The 20,843-nt window shown below is 37.0% G+C and overlaps 1 protein-coding gene across 2 annotated transcripts in view; it reads left to right on the plus strand.

Moving 5' to 3' along the window:
* The window catches only part of CDK17 (cyclin dependent kinase 17), a 106,885-nt gene that overhangs the window by 54,681 nt on the left and 31,361 nt on the right, over positions 1–20,843 (plus strand). For both annotated transcript variants that reach the window (XM_075551144.1, XM_075551145.1), the window contains exons 2-5: positions 8,225–8,372; positions 13,059–13,223; positions 16,808–16,941; positions 17,088–17,213. In XM_075551144.1, coding sequence (XP_075407259.1) covers positions 8,255–8,372; positions 13,059–13,223; positions 16,808–16,941; positions 17,088–17,213 — 543 coding nt within the window. In that variant the 5' untranslated portion in view covers positions 8,225–8,254. The remainder of the gene's footprint in view (positions 1–8,224; positions 8,373–13,058; positions 13,224–16,807; positions 16,942–17,087; positions 17,214–20,843) is intronic.

Genomic DNA, 20,843 nt, shown 5'->3' on the forward strand with positions numbered 1-20,843 from the left:
TTCTTTCAACATGTTTAAATAGAAAAATTATTGAGACATTTTTGTTCTTTTTAAAACCCTTATTTGAAATTCAGTATATATTTTACATTTACAGAACATCTCAATTAAGAGTAGTCATTTTTCTAGTGCTCTGTAGCTACTATCTACTGTTTTGGATAGCTTAGTTTTATGTTATGCTGGGTACTGAATCAAAAAAATGTGTAATAAAATGCTGTTATGTTATGTGACTTAATTCTAAAATAACATTTTCTCTTCATTGATGTTTTCTCTTTTCTAATCTCATGGTCCGCAAACTTCAAGAAGTGGTATATCACAAATCTCAATTTGTCATATATTTATTTGTAAGTGGACAACCAATAGTGACTGTGTAAGTTACTGTAAGAAAGCTGGAGTCTATTCATAGTTGTGAGCAACTAGCTCTTCAGAGTTTAGGTGTAGACATCCAGATTTTTGGTGTGTGTCAGGAGTTCTCAAGACCTTCATGTTTGATGATTCACGGGGACTCACAGAACTCAGGAAAATTATTCTACTCATTGTAGTATTTCATGAAGCAGAAATTACAGGTTAAAAATCTTCTACGAGGAAAAGGAACATAGAGTGAAGTTTAGGAGAAACCAAAGACAAACTGCCAGTGGTCCTCTGATAGCAGTTGTAGAAATGATAGAGGTAAAACACACTCCAAGTTTTACTAGCCAGGAAAGCCAGCCAAGCCTTGATGTCCAGGCCTATATATTGGGCTTCAGCCACGTACTTATGGATTGGCTAGTCTCTAGCATCCCTTGAAGATAGCAATCTAATGAGGTCTAAGACCTGTTGTTTTAGGGGCTGCCTTATAGTGACCCTATCTATGTACAATAGAGCAAAGCACTGCCTAGCCCTGCACTATCCTCTCAGTTGTTCATGTCTCTGTTTCACATGGTATCTTTCTTCAGGGACTAGTCTCTCCTGATAACATGTATAAAGTATGTGATACTAAGTCTTATTACCTTTGCTACCTTTTTTTTCTTTTCCTTTTAAATCATTTTATTGGGGGGCTAGTACAACTCATCACCATCCATCCATCCATCCATCCATCCATCCATCCATCCATCCATCCATCCATTGTTTCAAGCGCATTTGTATATTTCTTATCATCATCATTCTCAAAACATTTTCTTTCTACTTGAGCCCTTGGTATCAGCTCCTCAATGTGTCCCCTCCTTCCCGCACCTCCCATCACAAACCCTTGATAAGTTATAAATGATCATTATTTTGTCATACATTGTCCGATGTCTACCTTCATCCCCTTTTCTGTTGTCCATCCCCCAGGGAGGAGGTTATATGTAGATCCTTGTGATCGGTTCCCCCTTTCCACCCCACCTTCCCCTTCTCATGGTATCACTACTTTCATTATTGGTCCTGCAGGGTTTATTAGAGTTTTGTGCGTTTATTAAAGTCTGCTTGGCTGTCCTCTAAGTCACTGGTGCTGTTCTCTGCCTCCTCCAATCTCTTGGCAAAGTCCATGAATCTGCTACTGGTTTTTGTTCTCTCGTCCCTAAGCACCTGTATTTCCCTTTGTTGTATGGTCTTTATCTCCTCTATCATTTCATCCTTTTTCTGTATTGTCTCCCTTATATCCTGTATGACTCCAAGCAGCATTCTGAAAATTTCTTTTTGTTGCAAATCAATGTCTGCTTCTTTGCATGTCGTTAGGTTCAGGGCATTTTTTGCCATTGTCACTTGTTTCTCCGTTTTTTTCATTGGTTGTTGGGGCTGATTGCTGTTTGTGTTGTGTTGTTTAGTGGAGTCAGTTGCCATTTTTCAGGGAGTCGATGAACACTGGCTGTCACTGGGAGATTTGTAGGAATGTTTCTTCAAACTGCCTGCAGCTACTAGAACTATGGAATTAGCCTACTATTTTATCCTCCTGTGGCTTCACTCTTTCCCTATTCAACCAATATTCTTTTATTTGGAGGGCAAGTTTGATGGTCCTCTTGGCATGCCAGTTGCATTGCTGTGGACCCATGAGGCTGTGCTGTACTTGCTGATCTCACATGAAACTGTGATGGTGTGGCTCACGGCAGCTTGGGATGCCACAGAGGATGTGCCAGGGTGCATGCTGCAGCGATAGTGCCACAGAATGCTGGGAGTGTTGGCCACTTATGTGTAGATCACAGTAAATGCTGGGCGGAATTGCCCTCCTCAGGCAGATCGCTGCAAAGGTTGGGCAGAGCGTCCTGCAGCATCATGGAGTGTTGGTCGTGCTGCATTAGGCCTTGTGAGGCACTGTGGCAGGTGGGAGTAAATTCCCACAGTCACGTGGGACCACAGAGGACAGGTAGGAGCTCCCCAAGCCATGCAGGCAGGATTTCCCCCGAAGAAGGTGTGTGGGATTTCCCCACCACGTGTTAAGCACTATAAAGGGCAAGCAGACAGAATTTCCCTGGCAAGGAGTTGGACGGGATTTCCCATGGTGGAGGGTGAGCGGGCTTTCCCCATCCTCGGGTTGTGCCAAGGGTGGGGCTCTTCCAGCTCACTTGAGGCCAGGTGTAAATTCTGTAGGCTAAGGTGAGTAGTCTGGAGGTCGGCAGTGACATGAGAGAAAAGGGATGAGAAAAAGAAAACAAAACTAAGCTTGCTTAGACTGTGAGGGGACAGAGAGAAGAAAGGGAAACATAAGTAACAATACAGCAGCTGAACTTCCCGATTCCTGACTGTGAGGTTCAAGGAGTTTAAACCCTGCCCTGTGGTGGCTAAGATTGTGCTTGAAGAGAGAAACAAAAGTAACAATGTAGCTGAACCCCAGTCCCTGACCGTGGGCCTGAACCATTTAAACCCTGCAAACTGTGACTGTGTTGAGATTAAGCCCCTCCACTGACTCCAAATGATCCCACTCTGGTGAGGCAGTCACAGGACTAAGGTCAAACCCTAGTCAGCCTCCACTGTAGTAAGCCAAAAGCCCCCAGCTCCTCAAAACGTCGTGGATCTGTGCCTACTTATCTTTATGGTGCTCCTCCTTTGACTTGGCAACGTGGAATTTCCTTCTTAGTCACTCTCCTATGCTGATTTCTGTCGGGTCCCTCTGTTATGTGTTACTCAGTTGCCATCTTACCAGAAGTTCTGACCTTTGCTTCTAATGAGCACTTAGTATAGTTAGATGTACACATGCATTTCGTCCTTCTGTCTCCTAGTTTTTCATCCACAATTCTTTATTATCTGAATGTTGGTGTTGGTAGGTGCTGTCGAGTCAATTTTGATTCAGAGTGACACTATGTACAACAGAGTGAAACACCACTTGGTCCTGCAGCATCCTCACAGTTGTTCTTATGCTTGAACCCATTGTTTCAACCACTGTAACACTCATCTTGTCAGGAATCTTTCTTTTTTTTCACTGCCCTTCTGCTTTAACCAGCATGTTGTCTCTTTCCAGGGATTGGTCTCTCCTGATAACATTTCCAAAGTTCATGAAGTCTTGCCATCCTTGCTTCTGTCTATATTCTTCACCAGCACCATAATTCAAATTCATTGACTCTTCTTTGGTCTTCCTTATTCCATTTCCAACTTTCACATATGAGGTGATGGGAAATACCATGATTTAGGCCATTTGCACCTTAATTCTTAAAGTGACACCCTTGCTCTTCAAGATGTGAGGCATACCGATATTCTTAGCAGACAAGATTTTCCATGGGTTCTGGGTTATATCACAGGAGCCAATCAAGGGCAAGTCTTTGGAAGATAGGGGTTAGAGCATGCCAACCCAGCTCAGTTAACGCTCTACTGCACAAAGTAGTTCTGGATACTTACAATGGAGAAATGTCTTGTGGAAGCAAAGGTAAATGAGATTGACCATTGGCCTTAAATACAGGGTAATTTTAAACAAATAGAATGAGTTACTGGTGACCAAAGAATTGTTATTCCTTGCTGTCAAGCCAACCCCAAATTAATGGTGAGTTCTTGCACAGTGGCACAGAATTCTAGTCCTTTGCCATCCCATGATTAGTTGCAGATTAGACTTTGATCATTTACAAGTTTTCATTAGGTGAGTTTTCTGAAGGCCTTTCTTGCTAGTTTGTCTTATTCTGGAAGCTCCACTGTAAAACAGATATTAGATGCATCTGATATGTATTGACTATGACATGAACCTGGATCTCTCTTAGAAAAGGCAAGAATCTACCACTGAGCAACCACTGCCTCCAATTATGTCAAGGTTACTGTAAGGTGCTCTTGAGTCTGTCCCTATAAACAGCAGAATGAAAAGCAACTCAGTCCTGCTCCGTGCTCATAATCATTGCTGAGCTTTAGCCTAATTGTTGCAGTCATTGAGTCAATTCATTTGGTTGAGGCTCTTTCTCTTTTTCACTGCTAGCAAGCATGGTATCTTCTAGGGACTCATCCCTCCGTATCACATGTCCCAAGTACATGAGATGAAGTTTTGTCATCTTTACTTCTAAGGAGCATTCTGGCTGTACTGGCAGTCAAGGGGCAAATTGAGTATACTTTTCCAGCACTATAATTCAAATGCATGGATTCGTCTTTGGTCTTCCTTCCTTACTGTCCATCTTTGTATGTATATTAAATAATTTAAAATTCCATGCTTTGAGTCAGATGCACCTTAGTCCTTGTCTTCAAGGTGACATCCTTGCTTTTTAACACTTTTATATGGTCTTTTACAGCAAACAAACCTAACCTGTTGTCAAATCGACCTAAAAATTAACTGTGAGAAGTGAAAAGTCTAGTATGAAGAGCAGCTTTAGAGGTCCATATTTCTTAGTTATGTCAACTCTTAGAGCTTATTGTAACTATCTTTTATAAACCCATCTTGCTAGGAATTTTAATTCTAATTAGAATTCTAATTCTACTTAAACTCTTCTAATTCACATAATGAAGCACCATATAACCGACTAAAGCTCCTGCTGAACAACCAGAAAAGCTAGAGAGAGCCAGTGTGAAGGCATTGTGGAACCTCAGAGTCAGCTAGGATTGAAGTCAAGATGCAGGAAAGGCAGGAGACAAGTGCTGGTTTTCCCCTTGAGGCTTACAGCTCTTAAACTGTGGTGGGCAAGAAGTCAAAAGCTAAGCAAGACAAAAGGCTAAGAAATACAACTGAAGGAATTAAAAGGCTCTTTTAATAGTTTTTTGGGTGCTGGCTCTAGGTTTACAGTTGGAAGAAAATAGATACAAAGGTAGAGAATTTCCCCTCCCCCCCCCAAATAAAACAAGCCCATTAACCCTAGAATCTGCCTAAAAGAATCAAATGGAAATCCTAGAACTGAAAGATTTAGTAACTGAAATTAGGAACACAATATATAATTTTAACTTTAGATTGTGAAAAGATTATATTAGTGAACTGGAAAGTTTAAGTAGCAAATACTCAATTGAATGAATTTGTATTTCTGATGTTATAGTAAAAATCTATGTCATAAGAGCTTTTATTTTCTAAGACCAATCTCACAATAACATATCTTAGACTACGAATTAAGAGAATCTTTATAAGAATGTCGTTATAACTATTGCTATTTTAGAATGTATGTTTTACATATTACAATTTAAAAAATAAAATAAGCACGTAATGTGAAAGTAGTAAAATATAACAACTATGCTCTTGATACTTTCCTAACCTTGGAATGCATAAAAAGTATCCATAACCATTACCTTATGCAAGGTATCACAGAGTAAAATCATTGAGATACCAACCAAATTTTCCACAAATTGAACCCACCAGTCATTCTATGGGGGAAAGCTGTGGCTGTGTCCTTCCGTAAACATTTGAAACCCTGAGAAACCTGTGGAGGCAGTTCTACCTAGGGACTCTATGAGTTGCAGTCTGATCAACAGCAGTACGACGTTTGAATGTAATACCATACTTGCAAGGATCCCTTATGCAAAACGATGTGATGATTAAGTGTCTGACTGCTAACTGAGAATTGGCGATTTTAACCCATTCAGCTGTTCCCTGGAAGAGCCACTTGGCAAACTCCTCTTGTGAATATTACAGCCAAAAAATCCCAATGCAACAGTTTTGTTTTGCCACATGTAGTCACTGTGATTCTGAAAAGCCCCAAGGCATCCAACAACAGCAGGGGCAGCAAGGATTCTTGGTATAGTGGTCACATACCCAACATACATTACTAACAATTGAGCCTTCAAATGAGAAAATAAGTAAAACATTTCTTTTAGATTCAAAATAGATACTGCAAAGCTGTCGATAAAATACATAGACCTGTATTCTTAGATGAGCCAGTGATTATAATATGCTTGGTGATACAGTCAGAAATGGCAAGTTAAAAAGAAACTATGACTAAATTTCTGAAGAATTGATTTTAGAAGTAAGTAAATTTGGTTTCTCAAATCTTAGATTTCACTATTAGAAAAGAACTACCAATCACTTACATTTGGACATTTCAGTCATCTTGAAATGCATCCTGATTTCAAAGATGTTAAAATGTTGGGCAGAAGATAATAAAAACCAGAAGTAGAATCTTTTCATTTTAAGCAGAAGATTTAGGTTTGATTACTGCCAATGAGCCTTAAATTCAACCACCACTTACCTATCAGTGAGGCTTACATATTGCTGAACATATTTCAGCCTTGCTTCCAGATTAAGATGGACTAGGAAGAAAGGCCTAGAGATCAACTTCCAAAAATTCGCCAATGAAAACCCCATGGATCCTAATAGTCTCATCCTATCTTTTCACTTGAGTCTATCAGAATCTGTGGCAGCTGACAAAAATAACAATATTAATTTTTTTAAATTCACTCATATCATTTATTTGTTGTTTGTCTTATTATTTGTTACTATTTGTCAGAGGAAACCAGCCTCTGACAACCAGAGGGCCAGAAGGCAAAAATGTACGGCGATAATATATAAAGATTTTAATAAAGTCATATTAGATAAGAAAGATAGGAAAGAGTAAAATAAAGGAGTCAGAAACCTTTATTGGTATCATGCTCACCTGAACTCCTCTTGATGGACCATGCATAGCTGGGAGAAAGGAGAGAGAGAAAGCCTTGACTATCTTGGAACATTTATAAGGTAGCCTTCATACAGGCATATGCATTAGTTACATGTGTTATAAGGTGGGTGCTATCTGCATTAAGGTTCCTCAGCTCACAGGTGAGGAAACCTAACAACCTGCATTGGGGAAAGTACAGGGAGGGGAAAGAGAACAAAAGGATAATGTCTGCCTCCACAGGGAGATTTAATCAACCATGTGCTCACTTTAAGGCAGCATAGCTGTTAGGGAGGAGAATCTGCGGGAATGATTTTTTTTTAAAGTAGGATAATGTACTTGGGCTTTACCTCTAACTTACCAAAATGGAGGTTTTCCACTGTGGGATACCAGCTTTCCAGATTCCCTCTGTGCTAAGTTAGAGAATATAGTGTTAGTTTCCCACAACTATTTATGGACTTCATAGTTAGGAAGACTAAATGAACTAAGAGATTTAGAAATGCTGATGTGGAGTAGACTTTTTTGGTGGCTGTTAATTTGGCATTAGGCTTTTTATGTCTGTGAAGATTCATAGTCTTGGAAATCCCCACAGGAGCAGTTCTACTTTGCTCTATAGGGTTGTTATGATTTGGAATTGGTTCTGTGGGAATGAGTTTTGTTTTGTCTTTAATTTGGATTTTCTTTCTTCTTCCTAGAAATTGGCAATGTTAGTGTAATAGGACGAGATTCCTAACAGCTTACTAAAGGGGGCAACCCAATATTTTAACTTATAAAACTTTTTTTAAAGAGAAAAGTGTTTATTGAAGTTAATAGTGTCAGGCATCATTCTTCCTATCTCCTTCTTGGCCCATTTTCACTTACGTCTGAAGATATTTCTGTCTAATTCCATTGTGATGATTGACATTTATACTGATATAATCTGAGCATGAAGAAAGTGTTGATGTGTCTGCTATGTTAGTGTCTGAAAAGCACATTTTAAGAAAATTCTGAAATCCTTCTAAATTATGTTGCTTAAAGTCACCATTTCTAATTATGTGGAATTTGTTCTCTTCTACAGATGTCTGGTAAATGTAGCATTAATCAGAGAATGTAGATCTTTTTAAAGAAGGGGTTGGATTTTATGAGGTTTCTTAAAAGTGAGAAATTTTAATTAGTGATAAGCAGTGAGTGTTCCTCTTAAACCTAGATTGTTTTATTATTTTTCTAATCCTTTTATTGGAAGTTTTTATAGATAAAGCCCCGAGTCTTGAACAGTAAAATATTCATAGCTTTAAATTTTTGTTCATACTGTTCAGGACTTTCCAAAGACACACTAAATTGATAGGATGAAAAAATTTAAGAGAAGACTATCCCTCACGCTTCGAGGAAGCCAGACTATTGATGAATCATTATCTGAATTGGCTGAACAAATGACAATTGAAGAAAACAGCAGCAAGGACAATGGTAAGTATTTGGAGAGGGGAGATACTCTACCCCCTTCTAATAGAATGTAAATTTAATTTTCAGTTAAGCTTATAATAGCAAATCTATTCCTCTTTTCATTCCCTAATTTCTTAGAAAATTGCTTTTTTATTCTTACATGTAACTTTTTCCTTCTGTATATTAATAAATTAGATCAAAATTATTGAACCTGTCCACTAATCTCGATGAATTCTTCTGTTCCATAAACCTTTTGTTTTTCACTTTATTGTAAATAGTGACATCAGATAACACTTGAATATTTTCCTAATTTTATTAATAACTATTCTTAAATGAGCATGTAACAATTTTTGTTATTCTTAGAACTTAATACCATTTAAAATTTCATAGAAAGTTTGTAAAATCCCTGCTTGTGGCTTCATCATAGTTTTGTCACATTGTTTATATTGACTGCCCACATAGATGACGAGGTTCATCACATGAATGACTGCTGTTTTCTCTTTTTATATTTATTACAGCCAGTCTTCATAGTATTGAAAGCATTAACAGTAGGCCTAAAGTGATTCACGTGCATGATAATGCTTCTTAGAATGTAAATTAGATGTATACAGATGCTAATATAAAATAAAAATTACTTGTTAAATTAAGTGCATTAACATGCAAAATGTTGATGACAGTTTTAGAATCAGGCTATGTATTCAGAGAAGAAATAGTCCTCACCATGTTATAATAGTAACCAGGCAGGAGTTTACATGAATGACTGGGATGTGCTGAGATGTGTGGGGTATTTGGCAAGCCCTCTTTGCCTGTTCCTGAAATCCTGGTGTAAGAGATTTGTGGCAGGGACTGAAAGTCTGCATATTTCTACTCTTCATGGAATTATAGAAGTTCCTTATATATTCCTAATTTAAATTCTTCTCAGATAAGCAGCTCTTGAATATTTTTCCCCATTCTGTAACCTGTTTTTCCACTTTGTTGATATTTTGTAGATGATCTCCTCATTTATAATATAATCATATTATGAAACAAAACCAATTCTTTTCTAACAGCCATATAATGACAATACTAACTTAAAGAAGTAAAAGAAATATTGTTTATTATTTCTTTTAAGTGCCCTTGCTCTCCTTTCTCATACTGAGTCACATTCATGATTACTTTCCTGTTACTCGTGCATTCTCATTGGCAAGTGGTTCACATGCACACTCTAGAATAAACTGAATGGGGAGGGACCCATTTGTGGAATAATAGTTCAGACATAATCTTGGAAAGGTTATAATGTATATACATTTGGTTATATAAACATGCAAATATACTTTCACCCATGTATTCTACCATCATCCAAATAGAATTTGAAGTATTACCTTTATTTTTGAAAACGTTTTGTCATACTATGAAAGCTTTAACCCAGAAGTATCTAATGTGAGGGGCTTTGGAAAGTTTGTAGAAAGATTCCATTATATTTCGATTCCCCTTCTCCTTGAACTCTTGGAAGACCACTAATATAATTCACATTAAAGTGCCTCTTGACATAAGCTAGTGTGCTTGCATATTAACAGGTTGATTAGACTTAGGGAAAGATGGATCCTAGATTTATATTTAGATTTGATGACAGCTAACAATCACCACCATGTTAAAAATATGCGTGGTTGACTCAGAATACTGGTCTTAACTTAGTTTAGTTTTACCTGAATAAGATAATTCATTTTTTGTCCAAACTTTTGCAAAGTAAAAGTGTAAGAGGTATTTTTCTAAGGCACAGCAAGGAAAAAATAATTCTAAGCATTTCTATTTAATAACATAGAGAGTACTGAGTTTAATTTTTTTAACTTCAAAAATTAATTCATTACATTTTGTCAGAAAATGGAGCAGCAGTGGCATAGAGGTTAAATTTGACTGCTAACTGAAAGCTTCAAATCCAGTCTGTTTTCATAACACAGCCTTGGAAATCCTGCAGCGGAGTTCTACTCTGTCCTTCAGGGTCACTGGGAATTAGAAGATTCAACAGCAGTGGGTTGACAATTGGACCTATCAATCCTACTCCAAGGAATATACTCAAAAGAATCTAAATAAATAACCAAGTATTTATTATATGCTGTGTTCTTTCACTGTGCATCTAATTATAGTACAACTATTTTGCAATAAAGTGGAACGAGACAGTGGAGAAGTTCAATATCACCAGTCAAGCCAGAGCTAAGATCTGACTGATTAACTGATCATCAGTTGCTGCAAATTTTAGTGGCGCATGAAGGAAATCAAAGAAAGCTCCCAAGAGTCAAAGTACAACCTTGTATAATCCAAGCTAAATTTGGAAGCCTAGTCAAGAATAGATTTGACACAATGAACACTAATTATCAAACCCAGAACAGTTTGGGGAGGATGTTAAGGATAGCATACATGAAGAAAGTGAAGGATCATTGAAGAACTAGCAAAGAAGGAAAAGACAACAGAAGTCAGAAGAGACACTGAAACTTCCTCTTAAGCACAGAGTAGAAAATGGAAGAAATGATGACTGAGCTAAACAGTAAATTTCAGAGTGGCTTGAGAATCCATGGCAAAATAATTGATGAAATGTACCAAGACCTGAAGCTAGAAAACCACATGGTAAGAAGTTTCTCAAGCTGAAATAGGTAGAGAGAAAATTAGATCCTTGAGTTGCATTCATTACTGAAAGATCTGTGGACAATTCACTGAATGGTGTAGGTACGATCAAGGAAGGTAGAAATAATATACAGAGCCACTGCACTAAAATAAATAATTACATAGATAGATAGATAGATAGATAGAGCGCAGCCTTTTCCAGAGGTAGCCATATAATGAAGAGCTGCTAATACTGAAGGAAGAAGGTCAGGTTACACCACAGACTTTGTCAAAAAGAAACACGGCTCCCAGATTTGACAAAATGCCAGTGAGATGCTCAGCAAATGGATGCAGCATTTGCACTGGTTTTGTGCCAAGAAATTTGGAAATCAACTACCTGGCCAACCAACTTTAAGTTCATTTCAAAGAAAGACAACTAAACAGAATGTTGAAATTATTGATAAGACATGCTAGCCTAGCTGAAGATAATTTAAAAATTACTGCAGCCCCATACCAACAGAAAACAGCCAGAATCTCAAGCTAGATTCAGAAGAGAGAAGATGGAATGAGGATAAAACCAGATGGATTTTGCCTGAAAGTCAAAAAGGCCAGAAAGATGTTTACCTGTGTGGATCATGACAATTTATGGATAATATTGCAGAGAATGGTGATCCCAGAACCTGTAATTGATCAGAAGGCAGTCATTCAAGCAAAGCAAGGGGGTACTATGTGGTTCCGAATTGGAAAAGATGTGTGGAAGGGCTGTATGTATGGATTCAATCTGAGGGGAACTCTTGGCTCTGTGAACTAAGCTTTGGGCTGGCTATAAGCTGGTAATTCAAACGTACCACTCAGTGGAAGATACATAATCATGGCTCAGAACTGATTCGATAGCATTGGATTTAGGGTATTTTAATTCATCTGTATGATGAAAAAATAATTTGAAACGTTCTATTGTATGAAGAAGAATATGGAATCAGGATTACAGGAAAATTCATTAACAACCTGCAGTAAGTGGATGACATAACCTTTCTTGCTGAAAATGAAAATGACTTTTAATTACTTGATGAAGATCGTTATATCCTTCTTTATGGATTAAACCTGAACATGAAGAAAACAAAAATTCTCAACTAGACTATGAACAAACTTAAGGATTTTATTCACTTTGAATCAATAGTCAATGTCCTTAGAAGCATCAAATACTATATTACATTGGATAAATCACCAAAAGACCTTTTTTAAAGCTTTCAAAAGCAGAGATGTCACTTTGATGCCTAAGATGGACCTGACCAAGCCATGATCTTTTCATTCACCTCATACCTATGCATAACCCTTTTTTTAATTTTAAAAAAGTAGAGATAATGCTCTTGACATGATGTTATTAAGGAATTTTGAGTATGCTATGAAATTTCAAAAGGACAAACAAATCAGTCTTAGGAGAAATACAACTAGGATGCTCTGTAGGAGTGCAGATGGCAAGACTTGCTCTTTCTCTCAAGCACATCACCAGGGAAGAACAGGAACTACAGCTAGAAAAGGACATTTGGTAAAGTGTTTTTATTGAGTGAAAGGTCTATGAATTTTCTATTTAAAATCCAAAATTTGTGAGACTAAAATTTAGAACCTATATTTTGATCTGTGCTTAAGTACTTCTGTTTTATTCACTAATTGACATAACAAATTTTGCATGTCTAATAAATTATAAGCTCTTTCAGATGAGCACCTTGTCTTTTATAGTGTACAGCATGCTGCTTGTCATAGAGAACGACACATACTAGCCAGGCCATAAATGCTGGAGCAGTACAGAAGTAATATTAAAAATAAAATCAGCCAAATAGCAGTGGGTTTTATTAGCAGTTTTGTGACTACTAACCAGTTTTGGTTATTTAAGAAATGTATAATTAATAGACTGACCTCAGATATAAAAGTAGTGTGTACGTTATATAAATATATTCTCATAGAAATAATTTTCTTTCCAGTGCTTTAAATAGATAGTTCAAGAAATTGGGTTAAATATAAAGGCTTCTATTAAACCATTTTATTTTGTTTTCTGTTTTGTTTCCTCAATTTTTCTCATGTGATCCTGCATCTTGGACTGCTAATGGAATGATATTTGGATGTTGTGAACCACAGAACCTATTGTGAAGAATGGCCGGCCTCCAACATCTCACAGCATGCATTCCTTCCTCCACCAGTACACAGGGTCTTTCAAGAAGCCCCCTTTGCGGAGGCCACACAGTGTTATTGGAGGAAGCCTTGGCTCCTTCATGGCAATGCCCAGAAATGGAAGCAGATTAGGTAATTTGATGATTTAATTTTCTGATGGTAATTTATGTAGATCTTTAGGTTTTCTTTATATGGAAGTCAACCAAATTTCTAGTCTCATTTCTCTTGTAAAATACAAATCAAGTTGAGGGTAGGAGCAGCCACAGAAAGAGGAAAAGTTCAAGAGAGACAACAATACTCATACTTCAGAGAATAATATTTGAAAACTCATCTACCAGGAAAGAACAAAAGCACTTAAGGTTTCAGCTGATTGACTGCTTGTGATGGTGTTTAATTTAGGATCATAACCCAATTTAGGTAGCAATCCTTCAAATCATCACCATGTTATAGCTCTATGTCTTCTAAATATCTGGGTATGTACATATGTATCTATATATGCAAGTTTCTATTTTTGTTTTGTTGGCAGTTTACTTATTTCTGAAGTTCCTTACAGTTTTACTCTGTTGCTTACTTCATACTTGCATGCTGACTCTTAACAGTGTGAATTACTTCCTCAGGTATTCCGTTTGTTTTAGTGTCTTGAGCTTATTTCCACTGATAGATAACACCTTAATGGGAAAGTTTTCCTTTGTTTCTTCTACCATTGCTGCTCTGAGCTGACTCATGAAGACGATCGTTAAATTTTCAGCAGTTTAATAGGCTGGTTGTTAATATAGCCACTATTAAAATTTAAATTATATAAACATAGGCTTAAGTAATTTAAATGAAAAGCAGAGGTAATAATACTCAAAACTAATTATTTTATGATTATTCATATCCTTGGGTTATTACTATTATAGCTATATAATCAAAATACTATGTAATGGTGTGCACTGCACATTTTTTTTCCCAACTACATGTTCAGTCAGAATCACCTTTGTGGTAACAAGTCTGACTTAAAACAATACAAAATAAAACATCAGTGATGTTATATTGGTAGTATAAAATCCCATGGAGGGAATATTTACACCCTGGAAATGAGAAAGCACTGTCAGGACTTGACATGGCTACACATCGTGACTACAGCCCAGGATTTTGTGGATTGGTTAGACCAGGCATTGGCAGACTTTTCCTAAAGGTTGTGTAGTAAATATTTCTGTCTTTGTGTGGACCTCACGGGGTCTGTATTGCAATGCTTTCTTTTTTTGCTTTATAGCCCTTTACCATTAGAGAACCGTGTCATTTAAGACATTTGCTTACCTTAGAGGGGCTAGTGACTGTCACCAGAAGCCTGGCAGTTTCAAACCACCAGCTTTTCCGTAGGAAAAATATGAGACTGTTCCTATAAAAATTTACAGTTTCAGGCAACACTCTCACATAGGTTTGCTGTACAATAAAATCAACTCTGTGGTAGTGGATTTTGGTTTGGTATGTGGCCTTAAGAAAGTGATGTTGGAAATGTTAGTAGTACATTCAAAATGTGTTGTTTGTATCTGTCAACACTGTGAATGGCACAATAATTAAGCCAACTAATAATCTTGTAATACACAAAAACTACTACTTGATTCAGTAAAGAAGTTGCTCACATCATTGACAAACAAGTGAAGTTCATACAAGCTTTAATTATTTTACTTTTGTCAACCAACAGCACATCACAACTACTGTTTGTCAATGACACTTGTTTCTTGATTCAGATCGTACTCAAGTGTTTTATCCATAGTCTGAAATTAATAAGCTTGTTTTTGTAGTCTGTGCAATAAGACAAGGCTCTTTTCCCTCTAAGTCTGCTCTTTACTGGAGGTGTGGTCCTTTGAGCGTCGTAATTTTATATGGGAAGGTTCTGTTTTCAACTCAAGTACCTAATATGGCATCTAAGCCCAAGCACTTTATTTTTTTTTTCAACCAAGATCAGCAAACCATCCTGAGAAAGTGACAGAGACTGTTGAAGCTTAACAGCATTGGGTTTCTGTTTTCTGCTTTCCTAGGATTGTCTGCACTTTCTTACAAATTCAGCTATCATCGGAACCTTTATATTACATTTATACAACATTCCCTTGAGGAAGGGAGGTTTTCACATTTTGCTAGAAATTGAAGGCATGGTTACATTATTTTTAACACTTTAAAAATGTAACAAAAGAATGCATGACTTCAGATGTATCTGATACCAAATTTTAACAGGTAAGGAATCCATCAATAAAAAGTAAAGCAAAAATAATTGACTTTAGTACTAAGTTAATTTTTGCTCAGATCTCAGCATAAGCTTTCTCCAGACATCTCTGCGAAACTGCAGTGTACCCTTAAGTAACACAGTGAGCTGTTGAAAACCATGACTATGTCTAACTAGTTAGCATGAATAGGACTTTTCTCAGTCTCCTTTTACCAAGACAGAAAACAATGTGAAAAAGCATAATGCTTTCAGAGGCATGAATAATTATATAAGACATAGAGTAATGGCAAGAGAGGCATTTGAGATCCAGATGATTTGTTTCTGGCTTACTCTCCGTGATGTTTTAGAGGATGTTAGATAGATAGCATTATGAGAAAGAGGTCTGAGCACTCCGTGGGATAAGCACTGGATTGCTTACAGCAAGGTGGGCAGGTCACATTGTCCAGGGTTGCCATGAGTTGGAATCGACTCCTTGACAGTAAGTTTGGTATACAAAAACGCAAGCTTGTTTTTAATATTCTCAAATGGAGTTAATTTCCCTTGCTTGTACTCCCATTTAACTGTTACCTGTGTTCAAACAACTGGTGGCAAAGTACAGGAGCCCTTGTAATGCAGTGGCTGTGCTGCAGTCCAGAGGTTACCAGTTCGAAACCACCAACCACAGAGAAAGATGGGCTCTCTACTCCCATAAATACTTAGCATTCTTGGAAACTCACAGGGTCAGTTCTTCCCTGTCCTATAAGATCTCTATGACGTAATATTGACTAGATGGCAGTGAGTTTTAGTTTTAGTTAAAACATATGCTTTAACTCACCTTATATTTTGGTTTGGAAGTGTTTTTGACCCCAACAGATTTTTATAGAGGTAGAAACTTTTTTCAGAATTCTGATACAAAGTAGAGAGTCAATAAATAATTTTTTTAATTACAAAAGCACTTCAGAGTAAAAGGGGGAAAGCTACATTAGCAGCTTTTAAAAAAGATTTTAGTATTATGCCTTTAAAGACTACCCAAAGAGCTAGTTCTACTCGGCCTATAGAGGCAATGGCACATTATTTAATGGAAAGAATACTAAACGAAATCAGAAACAAAAGCCATTTTTCTATTCCAGTTCTGCCTGTTAACTGTGTGGCAATTGCAAAATCACTTAACCTTCAAAGTCTCAGTCCCATAGCTGGAAGAGGAGAGAACTGATTAAATAATCCTCAAGTGTTAGTTCCAGTCTAAATTGTATGACTTATCTCTTGATCGAATTGTTGGGTAGATTTTTTTCCTGGTAATTTTTTTATAATCTGAGAGTGCAAAAGGATTCTTTTCTACTTTTTAAAATAATGAATTACATTTAAATCTATGAACTGCTTATTTATGAATGCAGAAATAGAAAAGGTTTTCTATGCTTTGATTTTTATCTATCAACTCTCTACCTCATACCTGTAGTATTAACAAGCTATGTAGTAAAGTAGCAGTTACCACTTCCTCTTTTAAGATTGATGATCTCATTTCTTATTCCAGATATTGTTCATGAAAACTTGAAAATGGGATCAGATGGTGAGAGTGACCAAGCTTCTGGGACTTCATCTGATGAAGTCCAGTCTCCCACAGGAGTCTGCCTTAGAAGTCGCATACATAGACGGATCTCAATGGAGGTAACATCTCATAATACAAATATACATACGTGCACATGGGTGCTTGTGCATGTAAACAAATGCACGCAGATACCAAATAGAGCAGACATCCATTTAAATTGTTCAAGGATGCAAATGACACTTGTTAATTGCTTTTTCCTCTTTAGGATTTAAATAAGCGGTTATCATTGCCTGCAGATATCAGAATACCTGATGGATATCTTGAAAAGTTGCAGATAAACAGTCCACCATTTGATCAACCAATGAGCCGACGGTCTCGTAGAGCTTCCTTAGTAAGTTTGTAGTCTTCTCTGTGACACTGTCAGATCTGTGCTGGATGGCGGTGTTGGTTGCTATCACATCAATTCTAACTCGGAGTAACCATATGTGTGCAGTGCAAAACTGCCCAAGGGGTTTTCAAGCCTAGGACCTTTCAGAAGCAGATCTCCAGACCTGTCTTCCGTGGTGCCTTTGAGTGAGTTTGCACCACCAACCTTTCCGCTAGTAGTCAACTACTATAAAAATGGCATCACAGAGACATCTTTCCCCTGTTAGGTCAAGAGGGCCAAGAATCACCATCAGCAGTATCAGTTCATGACTGATTATGAGGCAAAGAGCTGCCTTTTTTCAAACTTTTTTTTTTAACCAACTCTGGCATCAGCTGTCCTTCCCGTGGCATTCTCTCCTTTATTGTTGGGTTTATGTTTTCATTGCAGTGACTATATAAAACTTTACTGACAGTACTTAAAATTGTGGGGTATTTTAGGGAAGCTAGCAGTTTATAATTCAGATCAGAACATGATTCATGTGGTAATAATTTATTTTAGAAGAATTGGTACCAGGGTAATCTCAAGGAGTTGGAGACTAAAGGTGTCCCAAATATCCAACTCTTTCAAGACGCTGTTTTGCTCCATTCCCACCACCTCATTCCTCTATGGCATATGTTCCCGCATATCCCTGGGTTCTGCATTCACTGCAACATCTCACAGAAACGCAACAGAACTTTAAGGAAATATCTGACATGGTTGTGAGTGCTGTTCAGTCAGTCCCAAAACCGAAGGTCAGGTAGAGGTGAGTCAAATGCAGGATCCAGAGCGAGAAGCCAAAAGTGTCAGAAAATCAAAGGTTTCCTTGCTCTATCAGAGTTCTGTCCAGAAACAGGTCACAGAAGGGGAGGTTTGGAAATGTGCTTTTTATCTTTTAGCCAACCATGCCCCCAGGGAAACAAAGGAAGGTAACCCTCCAATAAAATAAGGTTTAAGATGCATCCCACCCTAATCCTGTAACAGGGAACTCCCTCCAGATTGGTATAATCACAAGGACAAAGGCTAGAATCTACAACACATCACAAAATAATGATTACGGCAAATGAGAATATAGCTAGAAGGAACATATTAAGTAATGGACTGCATCTCTACTCAGAATATAGCTCTTCATTAGGATAGTTTTGTTTTAATTTTGTCTTATCCATGCTGGCAGATAGTTAAGCCTTTCTATGTCCTTAGCTAAATTTTTTGAATTGCCTTAAAAATTATGCAAGTTTTTTTTTATATTTATGTGTTTAAACATACATTTTGGAATAGAATTGAAATGGTATTATGTATAATTTTGGGTAAATTTTATTGCTATTGACTAGATAGAATATGTATTAGATATATAAATGTATATACTATATATGGTATAGAAAAGTACAGACCATTATTGTACCACTCAGTGAAGTGTTGCATTTTAACATACATGTGTAACCAGTGCTTATATAAATAAAACATTCTAAAAATTCCAGAATCCTCCTCCTGCCACCTTTCTGTTCCCTTTTTACTGCCCACTTTCTCAATTACTAACCATTATCTCTGACTCCTAAATAGACTAATTTCACCATATGTGTCCTGGTATTTTGATTATATTCATCCTATAGTATATTTTAATATATGAAAAGACTTTAAAACCCTGATGATTAAACCAAAACCTTTTAATATATCTGGTGTCCATTTAGATAGCTTTTCTATGAACTAACTTCAAATCTAGGTTTTATAGGTTGTTCTGCATTATCATTACTGATTTATATCTTTTAAAAGTCTGGATAAAGTACTCTGTCAATTATGTCATAACTGTCTCTTTCCAATATGTAGCAGTTGGCCCCAAACTGTTTGTTGAAAAGACTGCTTTCCCTGTGGTAGTGGACCTCTGATACAAATGTAGGTGATAGGGTGCTTTTTGATGCTTATTTTTTGTCCATTGCTCAGCTTATCACCTTTTATCTATGCCATACTTTCTGATATTTTCCTCTGTTTTTAAATATATATTGATGTGTTATGGCTTAAAAGATCCATGGTGGCATAGTGGCTAGACATTGGGCTGCTAACTACAAGGTCAACAGTTCTGAAACTACTGGCCAGCTGCTCAGCTGGAGAATGACAGGGCTTTCTATTCCCAAAAGGGTTACAGTATCAGAAACTCATAGGGGCAGTTTTGCCCTGCCCTGCAAAGTTGCTATGAGTCCGAATAGACTCTGTGACATTTAGGAATTTTGGAGTTTGTTTTTTGTTAATGGTTTATAGTCTCTTATTTTTTGCTTTAAGATTTTACCTTTGCTGATGTTATTTGCTAATTTTATGTACATACTCAGGAATAATTATATGTACTATTGGGGAAATTATCACTGATGCAAAAGGTAAATATATGTGTGTGTGTGTGTGTGTGTGTGTGTGTGTGTGTGTGTGTGTGTATAGAGAGAGAGAGACAGAGAGAGAGGAGAGAGAGCGCCTGCGCCTGGAAAGGATAGGATGGGCCTAGATTCTAAAAATCTTAGATGTCAAGTCAAGGAGCCTGGACTTTATCTCTAGTAAAGAGAGGACACTGAAGGTATTTATTTAAGAAAGGACTGACAAGATCTTTTTTTTTTTCATAGCAATAGCTTCAGGAAAAGTAAAAACAATGAGAGGACAGAGACTAGAGGTAGAGAGATGATTAGGAATCTGTTCAAAATGAGGGACAACATTGCCCTCTTAGTGGAAATGGAAAGGAGAATGTAGATTATAGGGATTATGTAAACAAACTGGTTAGAACCCAGTTGGATTTGGTGTCTGAGGGGTAGCAATTGATGACTCCTGGTACTTTACTATTATCTAAACTGTTTTCTTCATTCCCGTTTTACTACTTTTTAAAATAATGGCCTTTTCTATTCTAGGATATCACATTTAGTCCTATCTCATACTAAATATTGGTTGTTAGATTGGTGAAATATTTTTTAATATTTATGCTTATTAATAAAGGTAATTTTCTAGCTCAACATTTAAATACCTGGTTAAAAATTAGACCAATCAGAAAGTTATAGTCAGATACAGTCAGGATTCACCAGAGCTTTTGTTGCTCTTAACAAGCAGGCCATACTCTGTGGATATTTTTTGGCAATGTGTAAGAATGAAAGTCTGCATATGAAAATTTGCCACATGTTGTAATTACTGGTCATATACATTTTTAAGAGACTTCTTAAACAGTGAGTGTTTAGAGCAGTGGTTCTCAACCTTTCTAATGCCGTGACCCTTTCATACAGTTCCTATAGTTGTGGTGACCCCCAACTATAAAATTATTTTTGTTGCCACTTCATAATTGTAATTTTGCTACTGTTATGAATCAAGCGACCCCTGTGAAATGGTCATTTGATCCCCCAAAGGGGTTGCAACCCACAGGTTGAGAACCACTGGTTTAGAGTCTTCATTCACGGTTTTACTAATGCAGATCAAATCTATTCCTTATTTCTAGGAATATGTGAGAGAAAGGTTAGCAAGTCCTGATGTCTCAGAAATAATAAATACATTATAGAGTGTAGAAGTGGAATTCAGAATACAGCCCTAACTTAATAATCTATCTTTGGACACATGATGATCATAACAACATAGTGGCATGATGATACTAGCAGCAGT

Source organism: Tenrec ecaudatus, chromosome 6 (genome assembly GCF_050624435.1).
Source record: "Tenrec ecaudatus isolate mTenEca1 chromosome 6, mTenEca1.hap1, whole genome shotgun sequence".
NCBI lineage: Eukaryota > Metazoa > Chordata > Mammalia > Afrosoricida > Tenrecidae > Tenrec > Tenrec ecaudatus.